The sequence below is a fragment of the Bemisia tabaci genome, chromosome 6 (genome assembly GCF_918797505.1).
Source record: "Bemisia tabaci chromosome 6, PGI_BMITA_v3".
Taxonomy (NCBI): Eukaryota; Metazoa; Arthropoda; class Insecta; order Hemiptera; family Aleyrodidae; genus Bemisia; species Bemisia tabaci.
The window spans coordinates 40,333,142-40,360,419 of NC_092798.1; the positions used below are offsets into that span (position 1 = coordinate 40,333,142).

Sequence of the window (27,278 nt, forward strand, 5' to 3'; positions counted from 1 at the left end):
GCTTCTTATTAGATGGGGAAAAATCGCGGTGACAGGTTGAATGCTTTTTCTCAAATTTGTCCGCGGACTCGTCGGAACGAAGGGAGACGGAAAATACTCGCGCGCATATATTACGCGAGTCTGGGTCAATAACTCTACGTCTGGCGATGGATGGGTTCTCACATCGGGGGTATTTTTCACGTCCGAGGAAAAGTCTAGCTTCGGGAGTGCTTTGAAATTCGGATCAGGCTCCTCGGAGTTCACTGCTTGTCGGGATGAACAGGTCGAGTAGATTTGGTCGGGTAGATTTAGTCGCTTATCTCTCGTCATGAACAAAAAAGTGAAGAATCGGGGCCGTTCATAAAATACGTAACGCTTTACACTGCCGTGCTGATGACAAACGACGTATGGACCTTCAGTTGTTGCCAAACTCCCGTCGATAAAAACGAATTTATTGAGCGAGTTGTGTTTAATATTCTTCAAATTTTTCAGAAAATTTTGCCCCTACTTTAATTCAAAATATCTGAGAATTTCGAAGGAAAATATTCATAACTTTCCTTCATTATACTTGTTTTATCCGAAGAAAATCGGCAACTCTCGAATTTTCCTACGACGTTACTCCTTAGCACGGCGGAAAAAAAAAAAAAAAAAAAAAAAAAAAAAAAAAAAAGTATTCGGGAGAGGGGTCGAAAACAGCATAACACAATTTTATTTTTACGTGTTAGAAAACAGGGACCTAAATAAAAATACGTTACAAGGGGTTGGGGTGGGGGGTTAAAAAATCCCTAATTTAGCGTTATACGTATTTTATGAACGGCTCCTCAGCAATCGTTGCTGAAAGTGTTCAGAAAATTAAAGTTTCATATTCGCGACGTTTTTCACTACAATTGGATGTTGGAACACGATTTAAGGACCAATTAAAACATTCCCGAGGAACACGTTTCCAGCGACAAAATAATTAATCAGAGGTATTTCAGCATCAGCCATAAAAGAAGCAACGAGGTAGCCGCGGAAAGGAAAATTAAAAAATGCAGCACTACATTGCTGGAAGAGGTAATCCCGCAAATCTACAAGCACACGTAGGAGAGAAAAAAATGCGAAAAGGTTCAGAAAACCTACAATGCCGTGCTGAGGAAAAACACCGTATGAGCATTCAAGCATTGCCAAATTTCCTTTAATAAAATCAGAATTTTCAGGGAGACTTGCGAGTATTTTTTCCTCAATTTTTTCGAGAATTTTACTTGAAACTTATTCTGGAGGACCTAACTAACAAATATTCGTAACATTCATCAAATACAAAAGTTTTATCATAAGAAAGTTGGCAACGTTCTAATGTTTTTTACGTGGTTTTTTCTCAGCACGGGGGTATAGCGTTGGATACGGATAACCATCATGGGTGGAGGGCGAGGGTGAGGGGGAGTAAGAGAAGGGCAGGGCAGGGCAATTAGAGGGGGCTGAGTGGTGCAGAACTTCTGTGCACACATGCACAATTTCTGGATCTAAAAAATGCAGTAAATTATTTCTTCTCTTCACTCTTTTCACCCTCAAACAATAAAAGCTATCCTCCTTTTTTTGCGAAGTTTGCGGTAGTTGTCGGGTCGGCACGGAAAATCAACATATTTGAGATTCCTGGAAGGAATTTCCCTTGAAAAACCGAGAAAAGCGCAACTTATTTGTGTGGAATGCAACAAAATCTTGCGCACCTGACTCTGAGTTTAATGACGTAGGAGAGAATGCACGTTACTGAAATAAATATTACGTTAAAAAATGCAACAAATTGAATGAAAAAAAAATACTAGAAAGACGATTATTTAGCTGCAAGCTTAAGATAAAATAAATTTCCTTCCGATCAATATTCCTTTGGATGAGGCAAATGAGTAAAATTCTTGAAAAAATGAGGAGTCTGATACTTTAAAAATAACTTTTTCGGAAGCTAGTAAGTAAAGAAAGAAAAAGAGCGAAAGCTGAAAATTTATTTTAAAATATCACTTTTAGCTTCGCGACATTAGTTGAAACCTTTTTAAGTCATTACCTTTAATGTCATTTTTAAGGTTTCACTTTCTTCTGTTTCAAAATCCTCGACAGAAATCATAGGTTGTTTTCTTCTAGTTCAATTCAGATTTTATTCACTGGTTCTCTCTAACTTTCGCAAATTATGAGCTCAAATTAAAATATTAAGAATAAAAATAAATTGTGAGAAAATCGAAAGAATATATACAGGAGGTGCACGATTTAAGTTTCAAACTTTTAGCGAGAAAGTTGCTTCCTCCGAAATGAATGTACTGATTTTAATAGGCAGATAGATCAGGGAACGAGGAAGAGGCACGCCGAATACACTTTTACTTTTTACTCGGCGTGCCGTCAGCCGTCGACCGTTTCTGGTCATCTATAATTAATACCTTGACCTTCTTATCACAAATATCACATTGGCGAGCCAAAACATTCGTATCCGTCTATTTTTCCACGGAAAAAATGCTATACTCGCCGCATTCAACGGAAAAGAAAGTTTCAAACGCACGATTTTGCTTGATAATGTTGCCAATCCCAATTAAAAATAGTTAAGAAATATGCATGGCGTGGCGAGTAAGTTTTTGAATTGAAGGCACAGATTAGGTTATTACGATGTCGTGTATTGAAAGAAATCTAGTCGAAAATAGTTCCATTGCCAGAGATTGAAACTAGCTATGCTTATTTAAAAATCGAATTTTTCTCAGATTTTTGCTGCAAGATGAAAGCTTTGAATGCCTGCGTCTGTCAAAAAGTCAGCAGGAGTTAAAATACATTACAGTCATCGAATTTCTTCATGTCCGTGGGAAAATCATTTTCATGAATCAATTTTTCAAAATATATCGCATCATCTTAATCCTGGAAGAAACCAATCATGACATCGCGTACTAACAAGTCATTTCCAATTGGTATTCATTCAACTAATCAATTCGATTTTGACACACTTACAACATACTTTTTACAGTATTTCAATTGCGTGAATTTAAAAACGGCATTCGATGTAATTTCTTTTGAAATTGTGAAAATTTCTTAAAACAACATTTTTCTTAACCTCTCTTCCACGACGTAAACTCACATGATTAATTTGTTGCTTATACCCACTTCTATTCATCATTTGCGCTCTCAGCGACTATACATATGACTATCCTTTCATCATCATGGATGCTCATGTCATCCCATTCTCCCATCATAAAAAAGATAAAGTATTTAAAGTAATTTAGCAACATCGCCACACATACCTTCGCCTAGAGAGAGAATACTCCTTCCGTCCTCCCGTGGAGAATTTCATATCTGGATCGCAACACGTGCAAAAAGGTAACTCCGCAAAACTATCGCGCGCAGCACATCGCGTCCCTCCCCGGCGGGCGCCTGCGTACGGCAGTGACGCAACCCGCTTCACAGGTTTCCCGACCCTCAGTGAAAGTGCACGCGGCTTACGCCAAACGGCGCATTGCACCCGATCACAGCTTGATTACGCACTGAAGCACCAGGATCACTTGCTGAGCGGAAAGCGCAACTTCCGGGAAAACGAACAAAATTCACGCAAAACGCACTAGCGCAATCTTTTGAGAAAAAAATAACTATTCGTAAGGGTTGAAAATCATAATCCACCGACTACTAGAGGATAATAATCGAAAAATTGAGTGATGATCTGTTGATGATAATTTTGTGGGTAAAGTATGCACTGTACGTCGATAACCTGGAAAATCGCCACGGCAAAATAAGCTTTCGAAACAATGAAACTACACGAATTCCGCAAAAAAAATCGCAACCCTGACTGAAAACGCAAGTAATTTGAAAAAATTCAGACGCTGATTTGCATAACGAATAATCCAAACTGACTTTTGCTCGATCAGTAACACATAAACATCTCCGGCAAAATGAACGGTTGCAAAAGCAACTCCGATGCACCAAAAAACTCCTTTTCCAGAGCTTGCGGAAATCACTTTTTCATTCCGTTGAAAATTCGACCAAGAAAACTGACACCGTAAAAATCCAGGTAGCGCAACTTGGAAAAAATGGTGGAAAATCACTGATAGCGCACGTCGATAATCAACCAAAAACACCGCAATCCGTTGAAAACTGAGTTAAAAAATCTTCGGAAATCCAGGTAACGCGATTCGAAGATGGCGGCTAATCCCACGTGGAAAAACACTGCTAATTTTTTCCAAAAATCGAACAAAAATACCGTAATCCGTTAGAAATTGGGGTTATAAAACGTTGGATATTCAACCGATGTGTGGTGAAAAATCACTCAGAGCGCACGCCGAAAATCAACCAAGCACACATGGATCCGTTAAAAACCAAGGTTATTAAAAAATCGTTCCCACGTGGAAAATCGCTGAAATGGTGAAAACTCAGGCGGAAAACGGACGGAAAATATCGTAATCCTTGAGAGAGCACAGCACACTTGCTTGACACTGCGACGCGGGTCGCGCCCGGGCAGCTAAAACCGAGAGAAATCCAAGGAAAACTGAGAAAAGCGAGGGATCGAGCGTTGTGAAGACCACGTTTGCGCGTGCGAGCTCCGAGGAAAAACCGCACGCGGGACGCACTTGCCGAGCGCAGAGTTGGGCTGAGACTGAGGAGCTGAGAGCGAGACGCACTCGCCGCTCCGCTCCGGGGCGACGAGACGAGTCGGGCCCCTCTCGCGGACCAACTGCAACGCCCAGTGGAGGTAATCCGCACAGGGGACTTGACTCAAAGTTCCTAAACAAATCCATATCTGTTGATCAACTTGATTTTATTTTATTTATTTATTTTTAATTTTTGTTGTCGTTGTTGTTGCTGCTGCGTTTGTTGTTGTTGTTGTTTTTTGGTTCTTTGGTTTTTGTTGTTGTTTTTTTGGTTCTTGGGTTTTGTTGTTGTTTTTTGGTTCTTTGGTTTTTGTTGTTGTTTTTTTGGTTCTTTGGTTTTTGTTGTTGTTTTTTGGTTCTTTGGTTTTTGTTGTTGTTTTTTTGGTTCTTTGGTTGTTGTTGTTGTTGTTTTTGTTGTTTTTGTTGTTGTGGTTGTTTTGTTTTGTTTTTGTTGTTTTGTTTTTTTTAGTGTTTTTGTTATTATTGTTGTTGTTAATTAGATGTATTGAGTCAGCCTAACAGACTGTCAGGTTACCTAATTTTTTCTTGTGTGGAACACAAATACTTGCATCAAGGTGCAAGAGCCAGAGCCAACTCCAGTCGAAATACTTCGTATAGCTCTGGATGATCAATTCTAAAAAAGACTTAAGAGCCAGAAATTAATATGAGAAAAATAGTATGAAAAAGTTTTAACCGGGCTGTCCTTTTGAGAGCTCTGATATATTACAGCTCCCAACATTGATTAGGTACTCCCATTGATACATAATTTACGATTTAAAACGGGTCGGTTTTTACAGAGTCTGATGGTTTTTTTTTTCGTGTTTTCATACATGGTGCTTCCGTATTTTACAGAATGACCGATTCAAAGTTTCGCCTTAGATAGATACTATGTTATGAGAGTGTACAACTGATGAGTCCGTGCATCTTGGGAGGAGTGAGAAAAGCGGAAGTTCCTTCCATTGTGAACATGCAACACGCATATCCGTGGAACACGAATAGTCGCATCACGGCAAGGCGTCACAGCCAACTCCGGTTGAGATACATCGTAGGTCAAAATTATCACCGATTCGAATCGGTCATTCTAGAAAATACTTGAGTGGCAAAAACTATAATACGAAAAAAACAGGGGAAAAAAGTTTTAAGCGACCAGTTTTAAATTCAGAGCTTTGAAATATTAAAGCACGAATCTCCATTACCTATTTTCTGCGCTAAATTCACCTCAAATAGTGTCAAAATCAACACACAATTCGGGTTGCTTTGAATTTCACTTCCTTTACTAACCAAAAGTAACACGAGTACACAAATATTTTTATCACTGCATGGGAAATGACCAAAATGTTGCAATTTCGTTGGTGTAAACTCCTGAAATTTCATAAACCTATCTTTCTACCCGAGCGTTAAAGTCTCCAAGTTAATCTCCACGGAGGGCGGAGGGCCATAGAGAAAATAGAGATCCTCCACTAGTACGGAGACATAAGAAACGACCAAAATGATGCATCTCCGTTGAAGTAAACCCCTGAGGGCTAAACGACTTGTGCTGAGTTCTCACGAAACCGGCCCACAGTGCGGCGCTGGATCCGTGGACCATGGACCAGTTGAAAGCTGCGCTCGGGCAAAGCTGCGGCTGGGGGCTACCAGAATCGGAAGTCCAGCGGGCGCGATGTGCGCGCACGAGCAACCACACTTTTTCGCATTTTATTCCGTCGCTTTTTTTCTCTTTTTCCCGTCGGGTTTTATTTACACCAACGCACCGCTCGCATCCGCGCGTCGCCCTCGTCGCGTAATTGCCCGGGCAATTATTCAGTTTAGCACTCGCTTCCAAGAAAGAGGAGGGCGGGTGCCCGGCTACTCTGTAGTTAGGTGTCTTTTTTAATTAGTCCCGGCTCGAGACGATGATGTGGTCATCGTCGTCTGGACGTTTATTCGCTCCACACGATTTTGTGCGCCTTGATGTGTGCGGGATTGGATTTGGGAAGGGTTCCGTTCGCAGAAATGGAGGGAGCGGACTTACTGTACGATGAGACGAAAGTTAGATCTGTTGAAAGTAATAGACTGCTTTCATTGGTATGTCATTTGATGGGTATCGCTGTTCGAGGGTTTTAGCTTGGACGGATGCAGATATTCGTTGAATTTATTGAATAACAAATGCGTCGTCGAAGTGTTCCTGATTATGATAATATCCAGAGTTCTAGGGGCCAGAATTCATGATTTGCTGATTGATGAAAAAACTAAAATAATAAAAACCATAATTTGCATTATGCGCACTTGTGAAAAACGTTTGAAATGAATACAAATATCTAAAGCTTGCAATATTGTAATTTATTTTATGAGGAGGTCAATAAATTTGGACTCAAATAAAAGCAGGCTTACGAAAACGCCGGCAATCAGGGATGACTCTCAGTACAAAAACGGAAAAACTCTCTCCAATGATGGGGTAAACTTTATCTTAATTTTTCTCAGTTTACAACACTATCAAACCGAGACACTTGCGTGAAAAATACTGCTGAGAGGAGAAATGAAAAAACAAGAGATGACAACAGGAAGGATCTCGAACTCACACGGCGCATTGATACCACTATTCGTGCTTCATGGATGTGCTTGAAGTATCATCAAAATTGAAGGCGAAATGGGACACTTGGTCTTCACTCCAACCTCGAGTCGAACATTGGGCCGAACTCTTTGTATCAAGACAAACGACTATTCCCGATTTCCGAGCATATCGATAGCAAAGCTGCAAAACCACGTGCGGCGTTGCGGATTTTCCGCCGTATTTCGATTTTCCGAAAGATAATTGACTGCTGTGACAGACACTTGGTCCGATCATTTGTTATCTTAATGCGGTTGTGAGGGAGGACATTTTTTGTTCACCGGCTTTTTCATCCATGAGAGGTTGAAAATAAGAGTCCAAATTAGCCCCCCTAAAATTAAGGGACCCCCTCAAAATCCCCGAAATCGAAAAAAAGGTTAGAAAATCGATTACTTTCTCACTGTTTTTGGCCGATGGCTCGGAAACCGTTGATATTCTGGATATTTGTGTAGCGTGGAACTGAGCTATCCTTAAATTTAGCGAATATACATAGGCTGTCCAAAAAGTACCGAGACTGGTTCCATAACTCAAAAACCAAGATAGCTAAAGGCTTGATCTTGGTTTTATTTGAAAGATCAACTCAATATCTATCGATTGAGACCAAAATCAAAACTTTCGGTCAAATATTTCAAAAGTTACAACACTGTTTGTAAAAAAAATATCTGGACCCCCTACCGTTTTTTATGACTATTTTCTCTTGCCGGAAACACTCTCTAAATTAATGATCGATCAGTGCACGGTTCTTTTGGAACTAATCATGGCAAAACCTTAGTGATTTGGAAACACTAGCTGTCAAGTCGTCGTCGTCGTCGTCCGACTACGGATATAAGGGTTCAAAGTCAACGGAAAAAGAATAAACCGTCGGTCAGCCACCCCCAAAAAACCAGGGAAATTTTCGGCAGTTGTTGACAGTTCACAGTGCGTGCGTGGTCTACGCTGCAGATGGTGAGTGATTTTGTTTCTGTGTTCAAAATTGTTGATACCATCATAGAAAGAGCTAAAGCAGTGGTATCAAACATTTCGAACACAGAAACAAAATCACTCACCATCTGCAGCGTAGACCACACACGCACTGTGAACTGTCAACAACTGCCGAAAATTTCCCTGGTTTTTTGGGGGTGGCTGACCGACGGTTTATTATTTTTCCATTGACTTTGAACCCTTATACCCGTAGTCGGACGACGACGACGACTTGACAGCTAGTGTTTCCAAATCACTAAGGTTTTGCCATGATTAGTTCCAAAAGAACCGTGCACTGATCATTAATTTAGAGAGTGTTTCCGGCAAGAGAAAATAGTCATAAAAAACGGTAGGGGGTCCAGATATTTTTTTTACAAACAGTGTTGTAACTTTTGAAATATTTGACCGAAAGTTTTGATTTTGGTCTCAATCGATAGATATTGAGTTGATCTTTCAAATAAAACCAAGATCAAGCCTTTAGCTATCTTGGTTTTTGAGTTATGGAACCAGTCTCGGTACTTTTTGGACAGCCTATGTACAATTTGAGCTACTCAAGAAGTGAAAAGTGGTATCCCGCATTATGTTTTGTTGGCGAAACATTTTGATGAGGACAAGGTAGGATGCATTTATCTGTCAATGTCCTCTAGATAATTTGACGATTTATAGAAGCTTTCTGGTCTGAAGAAGGGTTTTGAAGTCGGAAAACAACTGTTCAGTCCATTTTCGACCCAAAATATACTCAAAATAAGAAGACAAAGAGATAGCATTCTACTTAGCATACTTCTTAGAGATTGCAAGGTTTGGAACTAAGTTTTCCTTAAATTTAGCGAATATGCAATTTCAGCTACTCTGGAGTTAAAATAGTGGTATCCCAAATTTTTTTAAGCCTGTATACCCGGAACGATAAGAAGTTTTCGGCACCGTCCGATTCCGCACCTAGGTTTGATCCTAGGTGCTCCGATTGGAGCACCGCCGCGGGGGGGAGGGGGGCTGTAATTTGTCGCGGTTCTCGCGGGGGCGGGGGCTAGGGCGTCGGACGGGAGGCGCAATTACGGGCGGGCGCTGACGAGGAGTATCGAATTACCTTGGCATGATTAATTGTGATCCGCGGGCATTGGGCGCGTGGCGCGGACGGCCGAGTGTCGACTCCGAGCGCGAGTCCATGCCGGGCCGGCCCCGTTGATAACTTATCAAATCCGCCGCGACCGCGCTCCGTTGCGGCTGCGGCTCATCCCACGCACGCACCGCCGCGCCGCGCCAGACGCCACCGCACGTCACGAGAGCTGCACAGCCGCGAGAAACGAACCTGAGACTATTCGGATCGTCGCCTCGGACACGAGCACGAAGCTCAAGGGAGTGTGTCGTGTCCCTTCGTGAGCCTTTCGGCGACAGGTGGGCAATTTTCCTATCAGCACTCCACCGACTTTTGACATAAGAGTCGTTCGAATATTGCGCTCAGCATTTAGACAGATTTCTGGATCCCCATCCTTCACCTTCTCGTGAGACGCTGAAATACACCCATAACTGCAAAATCTGCCAGGGCCGGATTTAGGGGGTGGCCACATGGGCTGCGGCCCATGGCGGCATCAGCATGAAACGCATAGCGCCTACGAGACTGTAGGGATACTTCACGCATTGCGCCAAACACAGTGCGGTTGGCGCGGAGGCGGAAATTAAAATCATTAGACCACATTCATGTTTATTCTTATTCATTCACCAATTTTTGTGAGAAACAACTCTTACTTTAGCTCTAGCGAAAGTTTGCAACAGGCCCATTTCGCAGAAGACAACGAGTCGAGTTCGAAAAATATGTAAAAAAGTTGACTCATTAGGAAAAAAAGTAATTTTTTGGGAAGCTCATGTATGATTTGACTCTTATCCTTCCCGCCAGCCACCCTCCCTCGTACGACCCGGTAAAGCGAACTCAGAGTCCCCTTCTCAAGATGTTTACACTGATGGATCCAAACAAAGGCTCCCACGATGCTTCAGCAGAAATAAAGCGATACCCTTAAAAGGCTGCAATGCCTTCAACATGCATTTGACTCAGCCTGGGGAGGATGCGGTAGTTTACAGACATGGCTGTTATTAAGTTTGATCGAGAAGATTACCGTCAAGCCGGGCTCATCATGAGATTATCTGCCGCGTCAGATGGCATTTCGAGCGGCTCATCGAAAGTGAAATACCGAGCTCCGTCCGCGACCGCGTCGAACTTTCGTTCGGTAATGAGGCACTTGCGTCTCATGACCGGTTGCTCAAAGTTTGCCTATTTTGTCACCGTTCGGTTACCCAACTCATTTCTGGTGGCCTTCGTCAAGGTCCAGGGCGAATTCCTCGCGTGTCTCAAGTTCACGTGCGTACGACCGAAAATTCTTTCGATTCTTGGCCCGGATAATCCCGGCCGAGTTAATTCTCGCTGCTACTGTTGCGGTGTTTCCAAGACGGGGTGTGTTACTATTGATTTTTGCGATTTTTGAAGAGATGGGATTTTGGGAACATTATTTGACATTCTAGAGCGCTGTCTTCACTCGTCAAAATGGAAGCTCAAAATGAATCGAATTCCGATCGCAGACAGTGCTCACTTGTATCTTACGACACATGCAATTTCAATTTCCTTTAAACGTTAGCAAATTCAGAAAAGATACTGTGTTTCAAGATTCATGTGTTGATTTTCCTGCGACGCTTTCGGATTCACTATTTACCCTTCTATTTTATTTATTTTTTTCTTACGTGACTTTGAATCTTGTTGAAGAGACGGTCTAATGTTACGTAACCGTCTTTAGTGTATCTTCCTCACTCCCTTTTTCCTTCAAAGTACTGTATACCTACGGTGTAACCAAAAGCTCTCTTAAATGTCTGCGTGACACTTACGGGAGCATACGCAGTATTTACGTACCGCGTACCGATCAATCAAAACGTTTAATGAATATTATTAGCAATGAATTTCTGTTTGAAACACGGTTTGGGGGGGGGGGGGGGGTCGAGCGTACACGGGATTCTTGGGGACTTTTTGCTGGGAGTCCCTGACACTCCAATGAACAACTTGGGCAAAACCTTACATAATTTTTTTTTTCTATTTTTCCTATAATACCTGGACTATTCCCTCGAAATAGGACTACTTACGTTCCGGATACACTTGGTCAAAATAAATTCTTTTCGCTGTACGTCCAGGAGTGGGCCGAAAACTTTCGATGCTTGCTAACTTGGTTTTCATTACTTCCGCGTGGAACTTTTACTTTCGTTCTTAATCCCGTTACAATGCAGGCGGCTTCGGCCTCGATGGATTTGCAGGGCGGTAATGATAACCTATCTCTCCGTAACCGAAAATCCGTGCTGTCCCACGAGGGAGCGGATGTTGCGTAAAGTGGCCGAAAAGACGGCCAGACTATCCCGTTCGAGAATCCATTTCCGGCCGTTGTCGAGCGGCCTGGCACATCCGATTAATAAGAAATAAATCCAGTTCGGATTGAATGAGAGATTAATTTCGTGGCAGGTCATTGTGATTCATTCAGCAGCGTTGCCATTTCGCGGATTTTGAGTTCGTTTTTTTTTTGATCTCCTTTCTTTCCGTTTTCTAGGTCTGTAGACAGAAGAAAATGTTTCCTATTACTTTCACTTAAAGAAAAATTAGTAATTTTGACCTCGTTTAAGAATTGTATTCTGATCGCTTTGCGTCTGACAATGAGGCCTAGTAACCGCGCTAAACTGCCTATACATACAGGTATGTAGTTTAGGTCTAAACTACTCGAGAAAGTAAAGAGCGGTAGATTCATAATGGCCGCCGGCTGATTTTGGCACCCACCACAAATATTCCTCGAGGAAAATTTACAGATGCCAGACATTTAATGAATCAGCATCAATGAGGCGGTAAATTTTCTCAATTTCAGATCTATTTTCTTCACCGTTTCCCACATAAGGGACAAATAATTTTAACAATTACTGGGAACTCAGCTTAGTAAACACTTTCGTGCAAATTCTCCATTCTGGTAAGGGTAGCAGTTCCGTTAAGGTAGTTTGAAGCTTCCGGAACATAAAAACCCGAGACGCCTCTTTCAGACGAATCGATTTTTTTTTTTACATTTTCAATCGAGTAGAATTTCTAATCTCGAAGTTTTACATCTGTGACGTAGGTATATTCATAATAATTCAAATTCTGTACACTGGAAAAAAAAACACATCGGATCTAGAGTCCAGACTCTTGAAAACATTGACAAGAGAAAATACTCTTGATTCAATCAGGTTGTTGCTTAAATCAAAAGGAAATCCGCTCAAATTAAGAGGATGGTTCTTGATTTAAGCAAAAATCCGATTGAATCAAGAGTATTTTTTCTTGTCTATGTTTTCAAGAGTCTGGACTCTAGATCCGATGTGTTTTTTTTTCCCAGTGAATAGTCATCTTTTTCAATTACTATGTAATCTGTATGAACATCCTCAAGAGAAACGGCTGTCCACCTTTAAGGAGAACACGCTGAGGGAGAAAAAAAATGACGACAGAGACGGCTATAAGTCTTAGATTTCATTTTTTAAAATATTCAAACTGGCAACAGCGGAATCCGATGATCGGGCCTGGATTTCATCAGGCACAACGGACTTATCCGGGCGTCTGGGCGAACCGAGGCGTTCCCGCTTTGTCAATTTTCCGTGGGCCGCGAGGGATCCCGGGTTCGCGGGATGCGCGGACAGGTTCCGCGGTGACACCTGATCGGGACGGGATAATCACCGGGTCCCTCCGCGCCTATCGCCGAGTGCGAATTTTTGCCAACGTCCTCCCAGTCTCCCCGTTTTTAATTACAGGTTAGGGCCTTTGTTTCTCCGAAATTTTTGCTCGATTCCTATCCCACAGGGACTAAGAATGAATGGGATGGGCGAAAGATTTTGCTACGGATTTCCGTTACAGGCTCGGGTCTTTTGTGAATTTTTCGCAGAGAAAGAGCGTACCGTTCTTTCGCAAGTGTTTCGGCTGTTTGGAAATATTTAAATTGAAGGGCGCATTTTCACCAGAGCACCACCCTATACCACCCCTTATATTATTGCCGGTCTGATATGATTTGGGTACGATAATATGTGTAACGGTTATGTGAAGTCCGGTATGAAACTTTGAACCTTATGATTTGGATATGAACACTCAGCACCACGTGCCGATAAACAAATTCTCCAGATCCGCTGGAAAAAAACACATTGAATCTAGAGTCCAGACTCTTAAAAACATCGACAAGAAAAAATACTCTTGATCCAATCAGATTTTAGCTTAAATCACGAACCAAGCCTCTTAATTTGAGCGAATTTCCTTTTGATTTAAGCTTAAATCTAATTGAATCAAGAGTCCTTTTTCTTGTCAATGTTTTCAAGAGTCTGGACTCTAGATCCGATGCGTTTTTTTCCAGTGTTGAGTTTTCGATGTGTAGGGTACATAGGTGCGTTTTACGAATATTTTGGAATTAATCGTCAGACCGAAATGATAATCATTGCTTGAATACAAAATGAAAACACAACTCTCAGGTACATCTATCGGGATTTCATGACTTTACATAACGACAAAGTATATTCCCATAGATCTATCAATTTCTCACTGTGGGTTGTACGACGTAATATACTAATTTCAAACTAGTTTATTTCATTTCCAGCTTGCCAGATTATAATTTTCGTTTATCGGACGAAAAATAATTTCGGGCTTGATTTATTAGCAGCATCATCTTCGCATTCCTCGAAAGCTCATCAAAAACCACTTTCATTTAATCCATCGTCCGTATTGCTCGGGTCGAAGCGCATTCAAACATTCACATTTCGATCTGGGTCACTTTAATCTGGAGCGGAATTTGATAGACCAACTGCAGGTCGTAGTTACAGGAAAAGAGTAGGTGTCTCATAACATCGTTAAAAGAAACACGAGAAGAAAGTGCCCACATTCCTGGCACCGATTAGGGCAGTTGGATCTCCTTAACTTAAGCTTAGAGCAAATTTATGAATGGGGGTAAATAGTTGGCATCGACAGGAGGATGCTCAAGGTTATTAAGAGATACGATTCGCTACATTTTATCGTTTTTTTTTTTTTTTTTTTTAAATGTATCCCGATTCATTGATTTATTTTCTAGACAAAAATAGCGTGACTTTCCTTAAACGTGAGGATACCAGATGAGAGGGACTTTAAAAACTGCGAGGTATATGAGGATCTCGCGAGCTATCGAAAAATTAGGGAATCACTTCAGAGACTTTAACGTAAGCGCAGAAAAGTAGGCGTACCGACAAACGCGAGTTGCTTGACGCATCATTATTTGAAACATTTACTCATGCTGTGAGTTCCGCACATAGAATTTCCACGGGAGAAAAATATTTTCGGGGATTAGAACTCCTTTTTGCCCCGATATGATTGATTGATGATGTTTTGGGCAATCTGTCAGCAAAACAAGATCTGTTTTGACAAATATCTTCGCAATATGCTCAACCTGACACCCATTTGTCATCGTTAAGAGGAATGAGCAAGTGGCCTCATCAATAATCGTTCTGCAGAAAAAAGTGTTAATCCCCAAATTAATTTTTTTCTCGCTCATATATTATTTTTGGAATAACCTGCGAGGGTTTTTTTTTAAATATTTTGCCGGTGATACTTTAGAAAAAATATAATTATGGAACTCTTGACTGATCCTAATATTGATACTTTCAGTGGTACTCGATTGGATCCTCCGGGATAGATTGTCATCTTCTCAAACTCCCCAGATGAAGATCCATTCCGCTTCGTAACTGTCAATTGAGAACGGAAATAGAATCAAGATTTATCGAATTATTTAGAATAACGATTATGGTCGAAATATAACCTGATATAGAATGCCAATTCCGTTGAAAGAAACTAACGATAATGTCTAGCTACATTACTAACTGTAAAGAGCTACCGCCGGATGTAAATTCAAATCCACACAGGCCTAGCTAACAGCCTTTTTTTCAATTGATCTAAGAAAAAAATCATTCAAATTCTCGATTCATACCCTAAAAAAGCACTTTTGAAAGGGATTATCGACTCAAAGAAAGCCGCAATGACGGACGCCCCCATAAGTAGGGAAATACGAATCAAAACCGAAATATGATGCTAATTCACGCTCAAAGGTGCACCGAAAGGCGCATCCTTTGATAAGAGAGAAACAGGCCGATGATAACAAGGTGAAGCACCGGAAGGAAGTTCCGATTCGAACTGCGGTGACGAGCAACGCCTCCTGCGGCGGGGACCGCAAACCGAAAGGAGATCGATTCAAATTCAAATCTGCAGCGGTGCAGCGGATCGAACCTGTGCTGGGCGCTCCGTTTTTGATCCGGTTGTTTTTACCCACGATCTCATTGATCGGATCGATCCACCTACCTTTTAATAGTTCAAGGTGACGCTTGTGAATGCTCGTTGTCACATTTATAGCCCTCAGTTATGCACTTTAGAACAGAGCGCTCTTAAGATTTTCTGTTTTGAGTAAATAGAATTTTCGTTCAAAGGACAATTCTCCTATTCAAATTCCTCAAAAGAAAATGTTCTAGTCACCCCAAAGGAATCCTTACATTTGCAACAGAAGTCCGGTTTATTCGAGGGCAATCCCAAAGTGTGCATGTTCGTCAGAAGTTTTAACTCACCCAAACTCGTAGCGGATCCAAAATGGAAGGAGTAACGAGATGATGTCCCCCTTTTTCTACTCCCATAGGACGGAAAAACGAGGGGAAAATAGTATGGAAACATGTAAAAAGACAAGAAAGCAGAAGAGTGAAATCCACCTTTTTAGAAAAAACAGGAGCCAAACAACGGAGCGATTCTGGGCTTATTGTCCGAGTGGATTAGGATAAATGCAAAAGCGAACATTATATAATTTTAGGTTAAGTTCTTTTTGGCAAAGAAATTAGCTTCTCCAGAACAAACAGCCTCAATAGAATGCTTCAAAAATGCAATTTCAATTGCAATATTTCAGAAGAAAAATCTAAATACGAATCATTTTTACACAGATTTTTAGGGGACAAATCAAAATCTATCTCCTCTCTTCACTTCGTCTCTGTCCCGCCAAACCTCCTACTAAGCACCTCCCCGGATTTTACAGAACTGACGCACTCAATTTACAAGTATCTCCCCCAAAATTCTACGATTGAAAAATTGGCAACGTCGAAACTCGGACCGGAGAACAGTAAAGCGCCACCACAAGAACTGACAATAGACTCGGGCGTTGCAAGGCTGGTAACGCGAGGCCTGAATCTACATATGTATCGACGGAGGTATCACAATCGTAACGTAAATTACGCTGCGTATCAATAAGTGTCGGAATGGACTGTGTTGCCGAGCCGTTAAGTCTTGTTAATGTAAACCATTATGAGTTATAACACACGGGAAACTTCGAAAATTGCGCGCTAAATACGCTATCAGAGGTAGATGATGATGTGAACGTAGTTATTTCCTGTTCTGGTTCTTAAGTAGTCCAGAATCATAGTGAAAATTTTTGAGGAATTTTTTTACAAAATCTTGCACGTATATCTATGAGAAATACCAGCCACACTCTAATAAATAAAACCGAGGTGTTAATAAAGTTACATAATGAGTGGGCGTTAGCAAAGATACTAATTTGGAAATTTGGGGGCCGAGAAAATAATAAAAAAAAAAAAAATTATGTAAATACATAAATTAAATGTGAAGATAGCCTGAATATAAAGGTGCGCTTGAGTACTTGAGTGGTTAGTTTAATCAAAAGAATTTTACCTAAAAATGTTTTATTTGTCCAACTAATTGCTAAAAATGTTGCCATGCAACTACCAACAAGATGGTTGAACTCACCGCTTAGATGATAGAAATCTACAAGAAGAAATTTTCATTCATCCGCAATGTTCTGAGGGCTACTCACATTTTGTCTGTGAATAAAACTGGTAAGACCAATTTAGTTCTGGCTAGATCTAATTATAAGATGAAAATGGTACAATTTGGCCAAAACTATCTCACAAACGGATATTTTTACGCAAGCAGAGATATAATATGAAGGTTGCATGTATACTATGTATCGCAGAAAAAATTGAGAGACAAAAAACTGAGGAGCTAGGGGGAGAACAAGGTGTGAAATATTCAAATTGTACATTGCGAAAGGGAAACCGGAATTTAACTCGAAATTTATGCGATCGGTCTCGGAATAAAAGGTGTAACGCACGAATCACGATCGTCATTGAGATATCCGCGTGCGGGTGATCAATGGCTCGCTCGCGGCGTTTTCCATGTGGTTTACTTTACATTTGGGCGTATTTATGCTAAAAGGAACTATGTCACATACAAACCCTATGCACATAGTTCCTTTTAGCATAAATACGTCCATTTTGCCTTGACGCGAGGAAAAGCACGCCCAATTTGCGAGCATTTTTAGAATTTACGGGCCGACGTGGACTATATTAACTTTCATGTCGGACGAAAAATATTTATTAAGTCCTCGGGTAAGGTACACTCTCCTGGACTATTGTGATCGTGAACGGGGCATGGGGCCCGTACTGAATGAAAGACAGTCTGGTGAATACTTTGTAATCGGGGTCTGTCTCGCCCGGAACGTTACAATCTGTGATCACGGACCCAAAATGTGGGCCAAGAGGCCAATATTGGGCCATTCTGCCGGAATTTCTGTTAAAATTTTTAGACTTGCCACTTTTCTGTTCCTCCATTGTCCACTTCTGGAAATGTCCTGTGGATCTCTTAAATAGCACATTTCTATTCATTCAAATGTTATCCAGGTCTTAAATATTGGGCAGAATTAAGCTGAATGAAAGTTATAACAGAGGTCAGAACTGATGCCATTTTGCAAGGACAATTAATTTCAAGATCTGTTGAAGACGTTTGATTCAACAGGATCTCAGACCCCTTGGAAATGTCAGGGGCCCCCGCAACCAAATCATCAGATGGAATATCTCAGTCGATTCGTTGACTTAAAACAGCTGAAAAACAGACTAGGACGTCACACAAAGAGGGTTCTCGTCGTAAATAACACTAAAGTATAGCTAAAATGCTTCACACGTTGGAATTTTCAACATTTGTTATTCTTTAAATACAAGTTTTTTTCCCCCACCGGTGAGGAATATTCTGCTCTTATCAAAGAAGAAAATTATGGGATCCATGCGTATCTTTCCACAATGCCTGACACCATGCCATTTATTCTTAAAATTGTGTACCGTATCCTGGAATAAATGAAAACTAAGTAATTTGTCTTGTAGAATCTTCCAGTCAAAGTTTGTACGACTGAGAATTACCTGCCCTGCACTGTGAAGTTCCGTGAAATATATTTGGTGCCGGGCGGGTTGGGGATTGAAATTTTAGCTGTCATAACTTGGCTGTTCAGCTGGAAATAACACGTCACCGAAGTTTCAAGCTCAATTCGTACGGTAAAACTCTTCGCAGCTCTCTGGAGTGTTTCTTCGGTATTTCCAGAAACTTTTCTGAGATGGAGTTGCATGAGCAAGACGATTTATTGTGAGTGCATCCGAGAAGTATCATTGGCAAACTTCATCTGTGTAAAAGATTGATGTGTTCAATTTTTTAAACCTATTTTCTCCCTCGCAAGACTTCCAGTTGTTGCATGCATATCGAAGGTGTAAGTCCGCACCACGTATCTCGGTTTGCGATGTCGCAGACTTCCTGTCATAGTTCATTTTTTATACGGAAAACTACTCAACGGCAATTCTTCAAAACTGCCGTTCGATTTTTCTTCTCTGTGAGAGGAAAATTCTGCAAAAACTTGAAGGAATGATGTCAATTTGTTCTCCTTCAAAAACATAAAAAATAAAATAACAATAAAGAGGCGGAGATTTTCAAACACCGCAAACGAGATACTTGGTTGCGGACTTACGCCGTCGATTTCTATCGTTTTGTCCATCAATTTCAATAGTTAGCCCACAGTACCAAAAACATTCAATATGAACCATTTGATTCTATAATCAGAATGTTGCATCTCCGTTGTTCTACTTCTTAGATAATTTTTCTAAATATACACCGAGCAGCCTAGCTACCTGCAGCAACGTCCTCTAAAATCAGCATCTTTCCACGCGCTTACAACGGTGAGCTACGCGCAACCGTACTTCAACACCTAGCGCATTGTTCGCGCAGTCAAACATGCATTCCCGCACATCTCCATTTTATATCCACGCTTTTATTCATTTTTTATTTACTTCCTCCTCTCGCGTAACAGGCCGAAACGACTAAATTAAAATCGCGTTCAGGCCCGACGACAATTAACCCCTGCGCCTCACACTCTCCATTACGATCTTACGCGTTATTAAATTATTCGTTTTAATTATAGCTTTGTTCCCGCCCGAGCAAGGACGGCTCTCGCAGCCTCTCCCGTAATGAGAGCACGGTGTTGGAGTCGAGAGGAGGGGGGGGGGGGGGGCTGCACCGGTAAGGCACTGGATGCTGCGCGATGAATGTGGAGCGATTATCGCATTGATTCGTTTGCGCGTTCACACAATTAATTATGCACTTGTATACAAACAGATATGTTTGTAAGGTCCTTTATTTCGCGTTCCTCATCTCGCCGGTGTCACTTTTTATCACTCGGAGGCCGCGAGCACAAAGCGCGCCTCCCGTGAGATGAAGTCCGCTTCGAGTTAATTATTAGGGTTCTGTTTTGCGCCGTTTGTTTTACGGTTTTAATACTTTAATATTTTCGTGACGTTTTTCGGCTTTTTTATCAACCTGCCCCTCCGGCTTTTTTCATGTAAATTTTTTACTCCCTGCTCAGGAGTGGGGCTTGTCATTCCTCGTGTCGTTTCATACTACTGCGTGTCTCCATGCGGCACGATTGTGTTCTACGACGGTTGCATTTGCGCATCGAGCCGCCTGCATTACAATTCTTACCGGCCGGGACTTCTGTCAGGATCTGACGGATGTCGACGTAAGATCGTCAAAAATTTCGTTTTGTTGCGAGTAAAATGACGGCTTGCAAGATGAATATTCAATGACTTTAACTTTTGATAATCGCTCGTATTGTTGTGAGCTGAAAGTGCATGATTGTTACCACTGTTTTGGTGAAGCGGTTGGTGTAGCCTACAAAGCCACAAAGCTCAAGTTCCTTCAGTTTATGCTCGTGAGAACATTTAATTGATGTCCTACAACCCGTAAATATTGCATTTCGGGGACTCCGAAATGCAATCTTCAAGATTGCATATAAGAGGTAAAAGCGATGAGATTTTACGGAAGAAATTTGAAAAGTAGAGTATATTAATTGAAACCTTTGAGTTTCCAAAAATTGACTATTATCCGTTCTTCTTGTTATTTAATTTAAATAAAATAAATAATAAACAAAAAGAGGCGCTAATGAAAAATACTGAACGATAGAGATAATTCCGTTTGGAACTGGCTTTATTGTATATAGTATGGGGCTGCTTCATACACTTAAAATAATAACTTTTCCTTCATTCAGTACGTTACAAATTCAATCCCTTCCTATGAACTTTTTCACCCCCGTTCTTTCTTCCTTGCGTAATAATTAAATGTTTTCATCCCGAAATTACAGTAAATAGAACAGACAACAGAAATGACAAAGTTGGAATGGTGCCACACTCAATCCTTAGAGCACTTAAAGTTGCGCTCATGAATTCTTCCTCTTCGCGGAACTTTTAAAGCAGGGGATATAAACATTTTCGGACTCGAGTCTCAAAGTACTTAGCTCAGTGCATATTCAAGTTGATTTACGTTCGAACCTAGAGACATCCGTTTAATTCAAAGTTACGAGAGTGTTTCAAGCACCATTACTTATTGCGTGTTTAACGGTCACGCAAAAGACTTAAACGCAGGAGTAGAAAAGTAAGACATCAATTTTTCAAAGTTGATAGGAAAAGGTTATCGACTTTGATATGCTTATCCAATGGAGCCAAAATGGCAGTCGCAGCAAATAATTCCTGAAATTCTAATAAGTGAATAAATGTATAAAAATCGTCACTAGATTAATCCTTAGATACAGAGTGATCCAGCCCGACCACTTGATAGTTATCAATATCTGAAAAACGGTTAAAATTTGAGTTTTCTTGTTGAAACTTTCAGTAGGTAAACCTATTCCATGGCATCCAATGAAGCATGTTCAACCCCCAAAACCCTCTTCCAGATGAGGGGGGGGGGGTCCCTCTCGTTTATAGCGATTTTCAAGTAAGAAGGGCGTGTGTAGGAGAAAATTCAGGAACGTGTATCGTGGCACGTTAAGTTGCAGACTTCAAATTGTTTCCATGACAAAATGTTCAAAGTTATTTCTTGAAACTTTCCTAATTTTTTTACTTTGTGTAAGGAATATTCTGTAAAAATGTCAAGCAAAAGCGTTGGCTTGTTTTCTTTTGTTAAAATAAAATGGAAGCTAGAATTTTGAAACTCGGCGAATGAAATACGCGTTCCTGCAATTCCACAGTGAATACTGCTTTTTGTAGAGAATTTTCCCGATCAACTTACAGGCACCTCTCGGTTCACGAAAATAAACTCGGTTACATTCCGCTACATGCAATTCATTTCTAGTTTCAAGGTGTGAAGAAAAGTTTAACGGTCAATCTAAATTCGAGATGACTCATCAAATTGCAAAGATTCGACTCCGGTTGAATCGATCGGTAAGATATGACTACTCTCGCTGGGACCGCAAGAAAGCGGCGTGGACGAAACGACAAGAAACGATAAAAGCTAATAAAAGCTGAGACGAAAGCTGCGGCCCCTAATAGTCCGAATGACCACTTCACGCCGTCGCAAGCTCAGCAAAAACCGCCCATCACCAATTTGGTTTCCACTGAGGTTACGGGATTTCCACTTAGCACGAGCGCCTTGTCCTAGCCGTCGCTTGTAATTTGATAATGGGAGCCTCAAAGCGCCGGATCTGAAAGTTCGAATGATTGAGTCGTGCTCTTTGAGATTTCGGACCGCCGCCGCCGCGCCACTCGCCAATCGGAAGAGGATCCGCTGTCCGGCAAAGGAACGACCTTGAACGAGGTTGACAAGTTGAATTCGTACTCATTTTCTTGAAAAGTTTCCTTCCTTCCTTGTCCTCAACCGTGTCGCTATGTAAGCCTTAAGAGGATCTCTGATCAAAATAAATTTTTAGGATAGAAAAAATTGAATTTGGAGGTGAGCAATACTGCCGTGATGAGAAAGATCGCCGAATGAGCCGTCAAACGTTGCCATATTTCCTTCAATAAAAATTGAATTTATTGGGAAAACTGTGAACATTTATCTTCAAAAATTTCAGACACTATTTTTCGCAAATTAATCTAAAATTTATGAAAATGTCAAGGGAAAATCCTCAAAAATACATGTTTCATGCGGGGAAATTTGGCAACTCTCGAATGATCATTCGACGTTCTTCCTTACCACAGCAGAATGAGTTCTTCCTATTCATGACTCAATTTCGATTGCTCGACCTTTCAATTCCACGAAAGGGACGCGAACGGTTGCTCAAAGCTTGATCTTAGCAACACGAGATGGCGCCTGCGTACCAAGTTTTGAATACCCGATTAGTGTTGTATTAACTTCTAAAGATTTAATTTTATTCTTTGAAAACTGGACAACACGGCTTGAAAACTGCGTCTCGCCTATCTGACGGGTGGAAGCGCGAAGTGAAAACAAATGCTTTCGTGAAGCTCATCGGCTGACCATCCACGGATCGGGTCGTCACGCGCGGAATCGACGTTTAATTTCATTAGATCCTCTGCTTCGCCCCCTTTTCTCCTCCGCTGCACAATGGATGCGCCACGCTAAAGCTGATCTACCGGCTGATTGTGCAGATGCGTGTTTCCTGTGCTGCACGGAGAAAAAGACACTGCGATTCCCTTTACGCTTAAGTCTGATTTTAAGCCCAACCTACATTCCAAAAATATTAATGTAACTTACAATTGGACTACGTTAAGCCAAAGGGAACCAAGGAGCATCAGCTATCGCCAAATTTAATTGGTCAATTTCATTTTTTACATGAAAATAGTTGTGCGGATTTTTGTGCAAATTTTAGTGAATTTTTTGCATGGTGCGAAGCAAATTTCTTAAAATTTTCAGAGGATTCCGCACAAACGTTCTCTCGTAAAAAAATTAATTTGCCCAGTTAAATGTGGCAATAGCTGATGTGGCTTTTGGTTCCCTTCTGCTAAACGTGGTCCAATCAGGCTAGTTTAGGTTGGGCCTTAAATCAGACATGAGCACAGGAAGAGCTACGTTCTTTTTTTCTGCACACTGGAAAAAAAAAAACACATTGGATCTAGAATCCAGACTCTTAAAAACATCGACAAGAAAATATACTCTTGATTCAATCAGATTTAAGCTTAAACCAAGAACCAAGCCTCTTAATTTGAGCGGATTTCCTTTTGATTTAAGCTTAAATCTGATTGAATCAAGAGTCCTTCTTTTGGCAATGTTTTCAAGAGTCTGGACTCTAGATCCAATGTGTTTTTTTTTCCAGTGCACCACTACTGCTCGAGACAACAACTACACTGACAAGAGTGAAGTCAATATGAATAATATGAAGGCGCTGATGTGTATTGGTGCACTGAACCGATGACTAATGACAGAGCGTGGGGCTCGAAGGAAGGAAGCCAAATTTCAGGAAAAACCAAGAATGATCCCTTTTAGTGCTGAAAAGTATAAGTAGAGTTTCGTAAAGAACTGGCTTCACCGTCGGGGGCGCGACGAATTTTCTACACCGTCAGGAACTTTAAACAAACAAGTGCAATTTGTCTAACAACTCACCGACTGCAGAAAATCATGACTCATAATTAGCAAAATTCCAACGAGCAGCTTACCTGGAACAAAACAAAAAATCAAGTATGAGCCGAGTATAAGAAAGAGGGTTGTTGGGTACGTGAAGAACAATGCATTAAGCATTTTAAAGTTTTAAAGAAATGGATACTTACATTTTGCAACTTAACCAGTTTCAAAAATATCATGCAAATATTTAACGACAGGGTGATTAAAACTTAGTATCGTTACCAGCGAAATAGAACAGATACACGGTGTCATCGATCATATTGTATGTTCCCATGATAATATGATATAGGTATTTGTCAGTCTTGTGCGTGGTACTAAAGATCTGAATTCCATTTTTTCAGGCATTAAGGACTATGACCGCCACTTAGTTATAGTTGCCACTTCAAATGATTTGCATCTTCAATTATGAAAATTAATCGCGGAGAAAAAAAGCATCAGCTATTGGCATACATTTTGTTTACATGAGGAAAGAATATAATCGCCCCAGACAAATGTTCGCCTTGAAAGAAGCGAAAGTTTAACTCTAATTTATGATCTTTCTCCGAAAAAAACTCCACTTTTGCTTCATTCCTCGTGACTTGAACTTGAAATCAGCACAAGTGAATGCAACGAAAAAACGGAAGACGGAATCCGCGGCATTTCGCTGCCGGCGTCGTTTTTCGGCAAAACCGGCGAAAACAGGTTTATTACGAGCTGGTCACTTTGGGCGGCGAACTCATTGATGTGCACCTATTTGATGACGTCAGGTCCACCACGATAAGGAAAAGCGCTATGGACCTTCAAATGTTGTCAAATTTTTACCATGATCGCATACATTTTTGAAAAACTTACTTGGAAATATTCAAGAACTACATTCCTTCTACAATCTAAACGTACAGTGATTAAAAGTTGCAGGAAGAGAGAAAAATGTATTCGTTTTCATTCGTTGCTTTGCGTTGAATTTTACTCTCAATTTCATTTTTTCCCTACTTAGGAGAAATTTAAAAAAAATATTCATGAAGTTTTTGAAAAAATTGTATTCCACGAATCAGTGCATCCGAAATACTTGGGGAAAATTATTAACCGGTTTTCTGGTTAACTGGAGGAAATCTCTCGAAACTTTCCGCACAGCCCAATCCAGTGTATTTGAAAAGCAGTAACGAAGCAAGAAAGTCGAATATTGTCTGAAAAATGAAAAATCGAGAACTTGTTTCTTTTTTTTAAATAATTGGCAACATTTGAACGCTGATGTGGCGTTTTTCCTTTGCATGGAGATGTGTGATGCCTTCAGCTTGCTCATCAGCATCGGGTGAAAAAAAAGATTGCCGGTGTCAAAACACTCGTCGCAGTCAAATTTCAGGACGAAAAATAATTCATAAATAATTATGGAGCATCCAGAGAGCGAGAACTTTGATCACCAGGCCCTGTTGCCATTCTTTAGAAAAATACCAGATATGAGGTTACGATCTGTGAAGGAAGTGAGATCTTTCTGTATAAATTTGACCGTGGCGGATCATGAATATCTCACTTTCTTAATTTTTTCCTCTCGGCGTTACTGACACGCATCCAAGCCCGACAAAGACGATTATCTTGACAGAAAAGAGTGCATTCATATGTATAAATGCGCAGCGGCATTGCCGTTTTCGTTAAGTATTGTCGATTCTACGCGTCATATGGACGAAGTTTGACTGCTGGAACTTGACGATGGACAAAAAGTAAGCGGGTTCACCCAATGAAACGGAAAAATTTATTTTGAAAAAAAAAAACAAAAAAACACACATTTTTAAAAAGTAAATCAGTGATAAATACGTTGTTTCTGAAATTAGTGCAAAAAATTGGTCCCTATTCGATGAAATTGGTCCTTTCTCACGTAGATATAACACATGACATAATCATAAAATTCATTCCACGTAATCAACAGCATGGTCTTATTTTCTTTTTAAACTTGAGGTTAAAAAAAAGGTAGAAAGTTTACTCATTCACATTATTTCCGCTTAAGGAACTATTCACCCACGCTAATTCACCCAATACCTTTTTACCCAAAGATATTCACCTTCAAACCCTTTCCGTCTTCATGTCTTTTTACCTACAAGCATTTTAACTAAACAAATTGCATCAAACTTACAAATTGTGACTGTTTAGCTTGCATGAATCAAAGGCTGATATCAAGCCCGCAACCCGCATGTTTTAAAAAAACTTAAACGAAGTAAAATAAGATGAAAAACCGCAATTTTTAATTGAAAATCGGCAACGCAGTAGTCCGTTGTACACAGTCGTACATATCCGAATTAGTCGGAGCATTATAGGTTCCGAATCTTGTGAGCCATGAGACAACGAATACACAAAATATGCTAATCGCTGCCACAGCCACCCTTCCGATGCTTATCGCAAAGAAACCGAAAGGTATTTCAGCCCCCTCCCTCCCGGCCCTCAAGATTTCGGTGGGGACTTGTTTTGGGACAGAAATATTCATTTGATACCCTCCGTCGGGTAATTGCCAAGTTAGTCCACGAATTGCGCCGATTTACAATCATTAAATTATCGATTCCGTGCCCTCGCTGTTTCACCTCTGATGGGGGCTACATAGGTTAGGCTTCTTTGTGTATATAAGGAGAAATGAGACGTGAGAAAAACACTTGATGAGAATCTAATACGTAGATTTAGTTCTACCGATGGTTGGCATTCCCTGTTAATTTGAATAAAAAAGTGAAATTGAAAATATGGTATCACGTAAAACCACAAAGAATAACTTCCGCGTCATTAAGAGATTTCCCCCAGAAAATATTTAGTGCAAAAAATGTATAACTTGCATTTCCTCATGTGTTCAGTGATGTGTTAATGGTATTGTGCGTTATTCTCTTAAAGCGCAGTCCTTCGTTATGATGGGAGCGCCAAATCTACTTCAAATGCAAGATTCAAACATACTGAAGTGCATTGACCGAAAAAAAAAACAACTTTCTGTCTTTGAGATAGTTAAATTAGGCGGAGTTTTTTTAGGATAGGGCCGGGGTGGCTACCGCCACCTGGAATTATGCATCATACCAGCACTCATCTTGTTGACCGTGCATATTATCATGAAAAGTTTCATTATTCGTGGAATTATGAGGCTTTCACATACTTTGCTAGATTATGAAGATACTATCCGACGAAAGCGATCGAAGTTGGCAAAATGTTCAGAAATACATGGAGTAACAATAAGTATATAGGGCTAAGCCAACTTTAAAGATCTTCAACGAAGGACCTTTTTTATTTATAAATTACAATTTGAGATTTTGTAAAGATAAAAATAGCGCAAAAGTTTGGAATAGCTGCTCAATCAATCTCAAGGGGTTTCCCGAAGCAGTTTAGTCAAACCACATTTTGCAATTAGGAACCATTATTTCTGACTCATCCACCAACGCAGCTATCTGCGTAGGAAGACGAATAGCACATGTTTCTAAAATGAGGCAGAAACGTTTGTTCCTTATTGCAAAATGTAGTCTAACTGTCC

General features: G+C 40.6%; 1 protein-coding gene across 3 annotated transcripts in view; it reads right to left on the bottom strand.

The window, feature by feature from the left end:
* RapGAP1 (Rap GTPase activating protein 1) overlaps window positions 1–27,278 on the bottom strand; it is a 711,927-nt gene that overhangs the window by 299,420 nt on the left and 385,229 nt on the right. The window contains exon 1 of one of the 3 annotated variants that reach the window (XM_019050725.2): window positions 3,225–4,582. The exons of the other annotated variants lie outside the window; for them this stretch is intronic. Within the exon in view, the coding sequence (XP_018906270.1) occupies window positions 3,225–3,274 (50 nt within the window). The 5' untranslated portion in view covers window positions 3,275–4,582. Of the gene's footprint in view, window positions 1–3,224; window positions 4,583–27,278 lie in introns of those variants that run through there. 3 annotated transcript variants of the gene reach the window in all.